This window comes from Staurois parvus, unplaced genomic scaffold (assembly GCF_062004578.1).
Source record: "Staurois parvus isolate SC_StPar_1 unplaced genomic scaffold, SC_StPar_1.0 ptg000377l, whole genome shotgun sequence".
NCBI lineage: Eukaryota > Metazoa > Chordata > Amphibia > Anura > Ranidae > Staurois > Staurois parvus.
Window position 1 is genome coordinate 265,001 of NW_028318173.1, and position 13,829 is coordinate 278,829.

The 13,829-nt window shown below is 48.3% G+C and overlaps 1 protein-coding gene across 3 annotated transcripts in view; it reads right to left on the reverse strand.

Annotated features, from left to right (window-relative positions):
• The window catches only part of DRP2 (dystrophin related protein 2), a 162,956-nt gene that overhangs the window by 111,010 nt on the left and 38,117 nt on the right, over positions 1 to 13,829 (reverse strand). For all 3 annotated transcript variants that reach the window (XR_016313966.1, XM_089685516.1, XM_089685517.1), the window contains exons 4-6: positions 12,967 to 13,090; positions 12,241 to 12,509; positions 2,920 to 3,066 (exon numbers count right to left, since the gene is read on the reverse strand). Coding sequence is in view for 2 of the 3 variants with exons in the window: in XM_089685516.1 (XP_089541642.1) it covers positions 2,920 to 3,066; positions 12,241 to 12,509; positions 12,967 to 13,090 (540 nt within the window). In the remaining variant the exon portion in view is untranslated. The remainder of the gene's footprint in view (positions 1 to 2,919; positions 3,067 to 12,240; positions 12,510 to 12,966; positions 13,091 to 13,829) is intronic.

Sequence of the window (13,829 nt, forward strand, 5' to 3'; positions counted from 1 at the left end):
CTACATGTAGACCAGCTGGATGTGTTTTTTTTTTGGCCTATGTTGGCCTTTTTGTTTTTTGGTGGCAAAGGTGACATTTTTTTCACAGCTTTCAGTCTGAGAAAAAAATAAGTTCTGTAAAGTTTGGGCATGTTTGAAAAGTTGCCAATAGAGGACATCACCAGATCACTTTGGAAAAAAAACAAAAAACAGAGCTGCGTTGTAATAAGTTCCAAGACTGATACTAGGCCATGCTGCCAATGCGTTTCCCAGCATGCAGGTGCAGGTCCCCTTCATCTTCATGAACTTCCATATGACCCATTGCTTTAAGCAATTCTTCTCAAGTTGTTGATTTCATGAGTTAGTCACCTTCTGCTAGCAGATCCTTTAGCCATGGTTGGGCATTTGATATTGGACCCTTGTTGGCTGCTTGACTTGCTTAGGTACCGATCAGACCATTCCACCACTTCTCCATCACTACTCTGCTATTGCAGTCTACATTTTATACAGAACTTATGCTACAGAAGACTGTGCTAGCCACGGTTGGGCATTGGATATTGGACCCTTTTTGGCCCGTTGACTTGACTAAGGTACCCATCAGGCCTATTCCACCCATTCTTTTTTTTTTAAAGGCATTTTTTTATGATTGTTGGGTTTTTGTAAGGTTACAAAACAGAAGCCGTCTAAACCAGGGTGACTATTCTACCCATTCTAACACTTTTCCATCCCTACTCTCCTGTCAAAGTCTATATTTTTCGCAGAAGTGATACTATCAGGGACTGTCTTAGTCATGGATGGGCAGTTGACATTGAACCTTTGTTGGCTTGTTGACTTGAGGCTAAGCTACCAGTCAGGCCTATTCCACCCATTCCACCATTTTCCCATCACTACGTTCCTGTCATAATCTACTCTACTTTTTTTTTGTGAAGAACTGATATTGAGTTAGCTATGGTTGGGCATTTGATATTGGACCCTTGTTTGCTTGTTGGCTAGACTAGGCACCCGTCATGGTTATTCCACCCATTCTAACACTATTCCATCACTTTTCTCCTGTCAAAGTCTATATTTTTCACAAAACTGATACTACCGGGGACTGCCTTAGCCATGGATGGGCAGTTGATATGGGACCCTTGTTGACTCGTTGACTTGACTAAAGGTACCTGTCAGGGCTACTCCAACCCATTCTAACACTTTTCTATCACTACTCTCCTGTCAAAGCCTATATTTTTCACAGAACTGATACTACTGGGGACTGCCTTAGCTATGAATGAGCAGTTAGTATGGGACCCTTGTTGGCTTGTTGACCTGAAGCTAAGCTAAGCTAACAATCAGGCCTATTTCACCCATTCCACCACTTTCCCATCACCATTTTCCTGTCGCAATCTAATTTTTTTTGAAGCACTGATACTGCCCAGTACTGAGTTAGCAATGGTTGGGCATTTGATATTCGACCCTTGTTGGCTCTTTGACTTGACACCAACGTTCCTGTCAGGCCTACTTAGGATGCACACAACTCCTTGTCTAAAGAGGCATCTCACTAGCATTGATGACAGAGAGGATGATGTAATGGTAATTGGGTTGAAGGAACCAAATCAAACAGGTGATGACCCAACATGGAAGGAGAAGAGTACTTCACCCTCCAGGATCCCATTGATATTAAAATGTTTGACTTCTTTGGTCCATTATAGGGTTGCCCAGTGCATGCTGGACACATTGGATCAACTGTGGGTGTAGGATTATAACTTTTTTTTTTTTTTAATGGTTGAACTGGATGGACTTTTGTCTTTTTACAGCCAGACTAACTATGTAGCATTGCTCCTAGCACCACCATGTGAGAATGTGAGAAGCTCACAAGGCTTGTTGGATGAAACAGCAAAAATGTTATTTGCAATAAAAGGCAAATTCACTATTGTTTCACCTTACAAAACCTACAAGAAACTCAGATTGCTCAAATGTTTCATCATGCTGTGAGTTGAACCTAAGGGGGTCTACTTACTAAAGCTGGAGAGTGCAAAATCAGGCTCACTTCTGCATAGAAACCAATCAGCTTCCAGGTTTCATTGCGAAAGCTTAATTGAGCAAGCTGAGGATAGAAGCTGATTGGTTTCTATGCAGAAGTGAGCCTGATTTTGCACTCTCCAGCTTTAGTAAATAAACACTTAATTTTATAGGTTTTTAGACCCCTTCGACAACACTATATGTATATTTAGTTACATTTCTAACAGAATTATTTCCACATGCATCATCGCCACTGCCACCGGTGTTACTATCCTCAACCTTCCCGAAAAGAAAAGTTCCTTTACGTTTCTTACCCGCTTGAATGGTGGTGCTCCTTTGAAAAGTTCCCCAAGAGATGAATTGCTAAAGCGATAAAACAGAAAAAAATTCTGTTAGGGATGCCCCATTGGGAGGGATACATTTTTCCCCATTATCTTCCTCATCCCGATGGAGAATGTTGGGGGAATGAAAAAGGAGCCCCTACCCCCCAAAAAAACCTCTTAAAGCCTTAAAAAATCATTTGGTAAAAATTTCAAGGTGACACTCTCCGGCAACGGGAAATTTAGGTCCAGCTTGCACAAATTGATGGCACGGCAGAATTTTCGATTCGGTTCATTAATCCCTACGGATTACTTCCCAGTGTGCAAATGCTGATTGCCTGATCAATATGCTGATCCTATGGCATCATTATTTCCCGGGTTATTGATCTAGAACGGCTTTGCAGGCTAGACAATCTAAGTTCACTCTTTTTTTTCTTGGCTGCAAATGTTAAAAAATTGATTGAATTCAGAGGATCAGCATTATTGTCAGAGAATTCGTATTTTCAGGAGGTGATAAGAAATGGCAGCCAGCTTATTTCTCTCAGTAGAGGTTCCCCTTCAATGGCCATTTTGGATTATTGTATCAGACAAGCCAGCATTAACGGTTTGTTGGTTGTCCTACCTGTAGCTGCTTCCATCGGTTATTCATTTGCTCAAGCTCACGAGCATTTTCGACAGAAAGGTGAACATCACAAAGGGCTAGTTGATGAGCGAGATCGTTTGCCATCTTGATTGTGTCTTTTATGGAAGTTGTGTCTTCTTTAAATAACTAGAGAATTAAAAAAATAGAGAATGTAGACAATTCTAGAACGCTTTATCTCTACTGTATACAGTGCATCCAGAAAGTATCCACAGTGGAGGCTGTTCTGGCTGAAGAGGAGGGCCAACTCCATGTTGTCATGGTTATGGAATGGTATATCCAACAAGCCTACATAGTTTCAATGGTTTGATGTCCACCGATGTTGGCTATGTACAGTGCATCTAGAAAGTATTCCCAGCGCTTAACTTTTGCCACATTTTGTTATGTTACAGCCTTCATTTTTTTCAAATTCATTTTTTTTCTCAACATTCTACAAACAATACCCCATAACCAAATGTGAAAGAAGTTAGTTTTGAAATCTTTGCAATTTATTACAAATAAAAAACGAAAAAAAAAAAAACCCATGTACATAAGTATTCACAGCCTTTGCCATGACACTCAAACTTGAGCTCTGGTGCATCCTGTTCCCACTGATCATCCTTGAGATGTTTCCACAACTTGATTGGAGTCCACCTGTGGGACATTCAGTTGATTGGACATGATTAGGAAAGGCATAAACCTGTCTATAGAAGGTCCCACAGTTAACAGTGCACATCAGAGCACAAACCAAGCCATGAAGTCCAAGGAATTGTCCGTAGACCTCTGAGACAGGATTGTATCAAGGCACAGATCTGGGGAAGGGTACAGAAAAATTTCTGCAGCATTGAAGGTCCCAATGAGCACAGTGGCTTCCATCATCCGTAAATGGAAGAAGTTTGGAACCAACAGGAATCTTCCTAGAGCGGGCTGCCTGGCCAAAATGAGCGATCAAGGGAAAAGGGCCTTAGCCAGGGAGATAAAGCACCCAATGGTCACTTTGAAAGAGCTCTAGCATTTCTCTGTGGAGAGAGGAGAACCTTCCAGAAGAACAACCATCTCTGCAGCACTCCACCAATCAGGTCTGTATGGTAGAGTGGCCAGATGGAAGCCATTCCTCAGTAAAAGGCAAATGGCAGCTGCCTTGAGTTTGCCAAAAGGCACCTGAGGGACTCTCAGACCATGAGAAACAAAAGTCTCTCATCTGATGAAACAAAGATTGAACTCTTTGGCCTGAATGCCAAGCGTCATGTCTGGAGGAAACCAGGCACCGCTCTCCACCTGGCCAATACCATCAGTGAAGCATGGTGGTGGCAGCATCATGCTGTGGGGAAGTTTTGCAGCTGCAGGAACTAGGAGACTAGTCAGGATCGAAGGAAAGATGAATGCAGCAATGTACAGAGACATCCTTGATGAAAACCTGTTCCAGAGCCATCTGGACCTTAGACTGGGGTGACGGTGTCAGGGATCCCGGCTCTGTCCCCCGCGCATGCGCATTGGCGGCAGATCACGCCGGGACACAGGAACTAGGTCCCGGCGAGCCGCGGCTGACAGGACGCCGCGCATGCGCAGTAGAAACCGCGAGCGCGCCTCAGGCGTCCAATGACAGCCGGGGGCGCGTCCTAGCCAGCCAATGACAGTGCAGGGCGCACTATTTAAAGATGCCCTGCACTGTCACAAATTGCCGCAAGGTCTATATGTGATCCTGAATACCTGCTCCTGCTGTGACCCTGTTTTTTGACCCTGACTACGCTGCCTGCCCCTGAGATTGACCCGGCTTTGTTCTGACTATTCTACCCGCTCCTGTGATTGACCCGGCTTTGTTCTGACTATTCTGCCTGCTCCTGCGTTTTGACTCGGCTTATCCCGACTGTTCCTACGGATTGATTTACCTGGCTGACCCTGCGTGTGACCCGACTACTCCTAGCCCGCCGATTCGGTACCCCGCTTACCCCACGGGGCCACTATCCGTACCACCCTGCTGGGGCCGCCATCCTCTTCACAGCTGGCTCTCCTGGTACCTACATACATCCCCGGAGGCCTCCTCGGCCACTGGTGGCCCGCTCAGAGGTCGTGACCTGGCCCGGGACTGTTTCAAGTCCATCCCCACCATCAGGGGCCCTGGTGAAAGCACAGCCCGGGCTTAGACCCCACGCTCTGGGTAGGTCTACCAGCTGGCAGACGGAGGGCTCCGCCTGGCGGATCCTAACAGTACCTTGCGGCCATGACAGAGCCAGGAAGTGGACCGGCGTCCCTAGAGGATATTTGCCAGCACCTGGCAACTTTGACCCAGGCTTTCCAGAACTTCCACAGTCGCTGCGCCCGACTGGAAGACCGCATGGAGACATTAGCCCCCCAGACTCCCCCTGCTCAGAGTTCCCCGTCTGTGGAACCTCCCGCTACCCCGGTATCCGGAGCGGTTGCCACACCCTTAGCTCCTGAGCCCCGCGTTCCCCTGCCGGAGCGGTTCCGTGGGGACCGGAGCCGCTTCCGAGCCTTTCGGAACGCTTGCACACTATATTTTGACTTGCAGCCTCGCACATTCTCCTCCGAGACCGTCAAGGTGGGGTTTCTAGTCTCTCTCCTTCAGGATGAGCCCCAGGATTGGGCCCACTGTCTGATGGAGAGGCGCGACCCCCATCTTGACTCCGTGACCGAGTTCTTTCAGGCCATGGCCGTTTTGTATGACGACCCTCAGCGGCCTGCTTCCGCAGAGGCTACCCTATACTCTCTGCGACAGGGCCGCCGGGCAGCGGAAGAATACGCGTCCGATTTTAGGCGTAGCATGGGAGACACCAGATGGAACGATGCGGCCTTATGTCACCAGTTCCGCATTGGACTGTCTGAGCCTCTCAAGGACGAACTCGCACGAGTAGGCCTACCTGACTCCCTGGAAAGATTGATTGAATTGGCCATTCAAATTGACCGTAGACTAAGTGAACGTCGACAGGAAAGGAGCGGCCAGGGTCAAAGGGTGGCATGGATTCCATCAAGAGATACAACTCCAGCCCCAGGGAACCATCCGCGAAACACGGAGATGGGAGACAACTCGGAACCCATGCAACTGGGACTGGCCCGTTCCCACTTATCGGTCGAGGAACGCCAGAGGAGGCGCTCACTGAACCTGTGTCTGTACTGCGGGGAAGCTGGTCACCAGGTGCGCTCCTGTCCTGCAAAAACGAGTAAGTCCACGCCCGTTTCTTGTTCCTTACCTGCAGGCAGGGATGATCAGTCTAGTTACCTGGCCATTCCTGTGTCTTTACAGCTCCCCGGAGGAATATTGTCGGTGACCGCGATCGTTGACTCAGGAGCCTGTAGCTGTTTTATTGATCTGACTTTTGCCCACCGGCAAAAAATCCCTCTCCAGACCAAAGAAAGGGGGTTCAACATTTTCTTGGCAGATGGGTCCAGTATAAAATCTGGGGTGGTGGACCAGGAGACACCACCCATTTTCACCACTATGGCAGACCATCACCAGGAGTTCCTCCGTTTGGACGCCATCGCCTCCCCCCTTTTTCCAGTCATTCTGGGGCTCCCTTGGCTGAGGGCCCATAACCCCCAGATTGACTGGGAAGAGGGAACGATTCATTTTCGGTCACCCTATTGTTTGAGTCACTGCCACGTCACAGGACCCATGGTTCCCCGGTTCCTCCTGTGCTTGGACGGAGACACCAATCTATCCCAGGTGATTCCTCCGGCCTATCATGACTTCTTGGACGTCTTTAGTAAGCGGGGAGCTGACGTTCTACCTCCACACCGTCCCTACGACTGCCCCATTGACCTCCTACCCGGGTTGGAAATCTCTTTCGGCCGTATCTTCCCCTTGTCCGAAATGGAATCGGGGGTGCTGAGGGAATATATCGACGAAAACCTTCGGAAGGGCTTTATTCGTCCTTCCACATCCCCAGCCGGGGCCGGGTTGTTCTTTGTAGAGAAGAAGGACAAATCGTTACGGCCCTGCATAGACTATCGTGACCTAAATAAAATTACGGTAAAGAATCGTTATCCCTTACCCCTAGTCCCCGAGCTCCTCCAGAGACTGAGATCAGCAACGATATTCACTAAATTAGACCTGCGGGGGGCCTATAACCTTGTTCGTATCAGGGAGGGGGATGAGTGGAAAACGGCGTTCCGTACAAGATTCGGTCACTACGAATATTTGGTGATGCCGTTCGGGCTCTGTAATGCCCCGGCGACTTTTCAGCATTTTATCAATGATGTTTTTCGCGATTTTCTTGATATTTTCGTGGTAGTTTACTTGGATGACATCCTAATTTTTTCCCCCTCACTGGAGGTTCATCGGGGTCACGTGTCATGGGTCTTAGAACGGTTGCGCCAACACGGGCTATACGCTAAGGCTGAAAAGTGCTGTTTTGAACAGCACGAGATCACATTCCTGGGACTGGTTCTCTCTTCCGCGGGGGTCGCGATGGATCCCCAGAAGGTCACGGCGATCTTAGATTGGCCAATACCCGCCGACAAAAAGGGGATACAGCGCTTCATCGGCTTTGCTAACTTTTACAGAAAATTTGTTAGGAACTTCTCCGGCCTGGTCTCCCCGATCACGCAACTGACGAAACAAGGGGTCCGCTTTAAGTGGACCTCCGAAGCTCAGTCGGCCTTCGATAAGCTCAAGAGACTGTTCACCTCTGCTCCCATTCTCTGCCATCCGGATTCTTCGCTCCCATATGTGTTGGAAGTAGACGCCTCCGAAAACGCAGTAGGAGCGGTTCTGTCCCAAAGGAATGGTACCAAGGAACTACTGCACCCTGTGGCGTTCTTCTCCAGGAAGCTGACACCAGCGGAGCGCAACTATGACATTGGAGATCGGGAGCTCCTGGCCATTAAAACCGCTCTGGAAGAATGGAGGTATTTACTGGAAGGGGCCACTCACCCAATCCTAATATTTACAGATCACAAAAACCTTGAATATTTAAGGACGGCAAAACGACTGAGACCACGCCAAGCGAGATGGGCTCTTTTCTTTTCTCGATTCTCATTCCATATAACGTACCGACCCGGTACTAAGAATACCAAACCAGACGCCCTGTCCCGCATGTTTGAGGACCCCGACGACGCTGCGGTACCAGACACCATCCTGCCTTCTGGAAGCTTCCTCGCGCTACAAACGGAACTGCGCTCCCGGCTTCTTGATGCTTCGGTAAGACTACCCGTTCCGTCTGGGTCACCCCTCCAGAGCCACGGTGGCCTGTTTTGGAAGGAAGACCGAATCATGGTCCCAGAAGAGGTGCGAACCTTGGTCCTAGGGCATTGCCACGACCATCCAATGGCAGGTCACTTCGGGGTGACGAAGACTCTAGAACTGCTACAGCGCTCGTTCTGGTGGCCGGACATGATCAAGGATTGTGAGCGTTACGTCCGGACGTGTCCCACCTGTCAAAGGAACAAACCCTCCAGGAGTAGGGCATGGGGATTGTTACGTCCATTACCTATACCCAAGCGGGCCTGGCAAATGATAGCCATGGATTTTGTGGTTGAACTCCCACCATCCCAAGGCCACACAGCGATAATGGTGATCGTCGACCGCTTCTCGAAGATGGCGCATTTCGTGCCCCTGGAGAAGACCCCATCGGCACCGGAAACGGCACGGATCTTCATTCGGGAAGTGGTAAGGCTTCATGGAGTCCCCGAAGACATTGTGTCGGATCGGGGGGTGCAATTCACCTCCAGGTTCTGGAACGCCCTATGTAAAGCGCTGGGAATCAAGCTGTCGCTCTCATCCGCCTACCACCCGCAGACCAACGGTCAAACCGAGAGGACCAACCAAACACTGGAACAGTATTTACGATGCTACACCTCCTATCTCCAGGATGACTGGCTGACGTTGTTGCCTTCTGCGGAGTTCTCATACAACAACTCAAGTCACTCAGCTACGGGTCAATCGCCATTCTTTTCTAATTACGGGTATCACCCCACATTCCTCCCTGATCTAATGCCTGAAAATCTGGTACCGGCGTCGCAAGACATCTTGAACTTCTTTTCCGTCAACAACAAGACTATTCAGGAAGCCATCGCTAAGGCCCAGGAGGACAGTAAGAAGGCTTTCGACAGAAAGAGAAGAGGAGATTTACTGCTTCAACCAGGAGATCTGGTTTGGCTGGCAACAGCCAACTTGAAGATGCTGTGCCCCTCAAAGAAGCTGGGACCCAAGTACATTGGCCCATTTCCTGTTAAACGAATGGTCAACGAGGTGGCCTATGAACTCGAGCTTCCGCAGACTTTCAAAATACATCCTGTGTTTCATGTATCTCTCCTGAAGCCGTCCAGACCGGATCCCTTCCCAGACCGAGAATCCAGACCTCCCGAGGCAATCGCCATAGGTGACCAGGAGGAATTTGAGGTGGAGACTATCCTCAGTTGCCGAAGGAGGGGGGGCCAGACTCAGTTCCTGATAAAATGGAAGGGTTATGGTCCTGAGGAGAACTCCTGGGAACCCGCCCAGGACGTTCACGCGCCCAGGCTCATCCGGGAGTTTTGTCGTGCTCACCCGCGGTGGAGAGATCAGTGGGGCTCCCGGAGGGTGCCCGTTGGGGGGGGGGCAATGTCAGGGATCCCGGCTCCGTCTGCCACAATCGCGGCTCTGTCCCCCGCGCATGCGCATTGGCGGCAGATCACGCCGGGACACAGGAACTAGGTCCCGGCGAGCCGCGGCTGACAGGACGCCGCGCATGCGCAGTAGAAACCGCGGGCGCGCCTCAGGCGTCCAATGACAGCCGGGGGCGCGTCCTAGCCAGCCAATGACAGTGCAGGGCGCACTATTTAAAGATGCCCTGCACTGTCACAAATTGCCGCAAGGTCTATATGTGATCCTGAATACCTGCTCCTGCTGTGACCCTGTTTTTTGACCCTGACTACGCTGCCTGCCCCTGAGATTGACCCGGCTTTGTTCTGACTATTCTACCCGCTCCTGTGATTGACCCGGCTTTGTTCTGACTATTCTGCCTGCTCCTGCGTTTTGACTCGGCTTATCCCGACTGTTCCTACGGATTGATTTACCTGGCTGACCCTGCGTATGACCCGACTACTCCTAGCCCGCCGATTCGGTACCCCGCTTACCCCACGGGGCCACTATCCGTACCACCCTGCTGGGGCCGCCATCCTCTTCACAGCTGGCTCTCCTGGTACCTACATACATCCCCGGAGGCCTCCTCGGCCGCTGGTGGCCCGCTCAGAGGTCGTGACCTGGCCCGGGACTGTTTCAAGTCCATCCCCACCATCAGGGGCCCTGGTGAAAGCACAGCCCGGGCTTAGACCCCACGCTCTGGGTAGGTCTACCAGCTGGCAGACGGAGGGCTCCGCCTGGCGGATCCTAACAGACGGTTCATCTTTCAACAGGACAACGACCCTAAGCACACAGCCCGCATAACAAAGGAGTGGCTACAGGCCATCTCTGTGAATGTCCTAGAGTGTCCCAGCCAGAGCCAAGACTTGAACCCGATTGAACATCTCTGGAGAGATCTGAAAATGGCTGTGAACTGACGCTCCCCGTCCAACCTGATGGAGCCTGAGAGGTACTGCAAAGAATGGGAGAAATTGCCCAAAAATAGGTGTGCCAAGCTTGAAGCATCATACTCAAAATGACTTGAGTCTGGAATTGGTGCTAAAGGTGCTTCAACAAAGTATTGAGCAAAGGCTGGGAATTCTTATGTACATGTGGAGTTTTTTCGTTTTTATTTTTAATAAATTGCAAAGATTTCAAAACAAACTTCTTTCATGTTGTCATTATGGGGTATTGTTTGTAGAATGTTGGGGAAAAATGAATTTAATCCATCTTGGAATAAGGCTGTAACATAACAAAATGTGGCAAAAGTTAAGTGCTGGGAATACTTTCTGGATGCACTGTACATTATGTCTCTCTAATACTCTGTGATATCATAACACAACTTTACCATGCCAGTTATTAACAGCCTTTCTCAACCAGGGTTCCTCCAGAACCCGGGATTAGGGATGAGGTAAAGATTCAGTCCAAACTGAATTCTGGCTGCTCACTTGCCCATTGGCTGCTCATGTACTGGTTCAACGGGAGTTAATAGTAGTATTACCACCACTATTATACATGACAGCTTTCCAACATCAATGGTTGTTAAGGACGCTGGCAGGTGCAGGCACTGCTGAGTCCTTAACAACCAGTGACCTCACTTAGCCAAAACGGTTTATTACCATTTGCCTCTTATTGACTTCAGTGGAGTTCGGATTCAGCACCCGAACTTTAGTCATGTTCACCAAACTCTGATAGAAGCAGACCCAGGTATGTTCTGCTCATCACTGCTAGGAATTTCTTGAGCAGGGGTGGATCAGTCTCCTGCTTTCATAATGCCAGGACCAATGTTAGTCGACAGAGCCAGAGGTTTGGGGCCAGTGGAGCCTCTCTTCTATCTAAATTCCCCTTTTACTTACCTAAGCTCACTGTCACATGATGTTCCTTTCCCAAGTCTTCGATCTTCTGTGTACAGAAGGTAGAGTCCCTCTTCGGATGTCCACATCACTGCCTGTGTGATATGGACCCTTCCTATTGTCTGTCCCGCAGTGGGGTCTACTTAGAATCCATAAGAGAATAATGTCATCAAAAGACTGCTGGAAAAGACGAAAGTGCGGATCTCCACAACCAGAAACAGAATCAGTGAGGGACATGAATAGGACAAATTGGGGATGGGGAGGGAGGTTCATTTTTGCTTTAAAATTAAATAACCACTGGCACCAATTATTACCTTTATGATTGACCGTTAGCATTCTTCCACTGACCCCCGATGTAAAGGTGTCCTTCTCCCATTGACAACCAAACAAAGAGGGACCACTAATCATCAATGTAATGAAGCCATTCTTCACCAACCAGGAAGTGAACACTACACTGACCATCAACATCTACATTTCCGCTGACTTCACTAGTAATCAGTGCAAAGAGGCACTATCCCAATGACTTGATTATGCCAATGATTTGACTGACTTGACCATGCCAATGACTTGACCGACTTGACCATGCCAATGACTTGACCGACTTGACCATGCCAATGACTTGACCGACTTGACCATGCCAATGACTTGACCGACTTGACCATGCCAATGACTTGACCGACCGACCGACTTGACCATGCCAATGACTTGACCGACTCGACTATGTCAATGACTTGACTGACTACAGTATTCCAATGACTTGATTGACTTCACTATTCCAATGACATGAATGAATTACAACGTACTAATCACACTAATGTACCATGAGCTGTAGATATTTTTAGCAAGGGTTCACTGAGACATTTCAAGGGTTCTTCCATATTAAAATGGAAAGAAAGAAAGGCTGTTTATTACCTTTACAGCCTGTATGTGTTCTGGCAGGGAATCGATGAACAAGTCTCCAATGGGTTCCCAAGTTGCTTGCACATTCTCTGCTTGTTGAAGTGCATCGGCAGCCTCTTTCATTGAGACTTCCAAATCCTGAAGCTGTTCCAATGTTCTTTCTAGATGGCGTTGCTGGTCTAAACCACGGGCAGTCAGTCGGTCCCAAAGTTCACTGGCTACATTTGCTTGCTTCCAAAGTAAACGACTAAGGTTTTGAGAGCGATTCTTCGGAGATGCATCTAGAGGCAAAAGGTTAAAAAAAGTTATAGAATCTGGGGAACTGGTTACGAAAGTAGATCAACAATTGCACCTTATGAAACCCATAACTGTTGCAATTCATCCAAGTCCGGCCATATTTGATTTGTGATTAAACAACACACAAGCCCTTATCGGGGGGTGGGAATGTCTGAGCCCCTGAAACACATTATTGACCAGTTAAAAAATACTGCTGCCAAACCCAAGCCATTTGGCTCAAGTAACGATTTAATTTTTACTGATAGAGATTCCATATAGAGAATTCATATCCAGTGCCTTGTCCCCGTGCCCCCCCCCCCATCAACTTGAGCAATAAGTCCCAAAAGTGGGTTTCAATCCTTCACCGCTCAATACAAAACTACAACAAGATTGGTATAATATTCTTTGACTTGCCTCAATTACTCATGCTCAATGCCTGAACACCATTCATTATACACTAACCTTTGGTCAACGCAGATGTGTCTTCTTCTACATCTTGGAAGGGATGTTGGGTGAGGAATGCTTGAGCCGACTCAAGAATTGAGTATATGTATGGACCTCGTGCTTTCACCTCTTCTATAAACAGCTGAAAAGTTATGGAAAATAAATCAATACACACTGAATAACTATTACCATAGATGTACAAATTGAAGCCAAGGTTCCTGTCAGGCCTACTTCATCCATTCCACCACTTTTCCATCACCACTCTCCTGTCACAGCCTACAAAAAAAACAGCGGTGCTTTGCAACAATATCTATGACTGGGCATTTGCCAGCATGCAAGGGCTGACCCCATTATCTTCACAAATTTCCAAATGGCCCATTACTCTAAACAAATTTTATCAGGTTGTTGATGGTACGAGTCAGTCATGTTCCTAAAAGCCTTTACAAAATGGCTAGCAGGCCCATTAGGCCTTCGTTGGCTCGTTGACCTGAAGCTTAAGTACCTTCGGGCCTATTCCACCTTCTCCATCACTACTCTCCTGCCTGTGTCTGCTTTTTTTGCAGAACCGATACTACTGGGGACTGTCTTAGCCATAGTTGTACATTTGTTATTGGACCCTTGTTGACTCATTGACTTGAAGCCAAGGGTTCTGTCAAGCCTACTCCACCCATCCCACTACTTTTTCATCACTACTTTCCTGTCACAGAAGACATTTTTTTCAGGAGCCGATACTACCAGGCAGTGTTTTCGTCTTGCAAGTTAAGGCCTTAATAGTAGAGAGGATAATGAAATGGTGATTGGGCTGAGGAAACCAATTCAGAGTGACGATGACCCAACACAGGAGAAGATCAGAGGAGAGAGCTTCACCTTCTTGTTTTCCC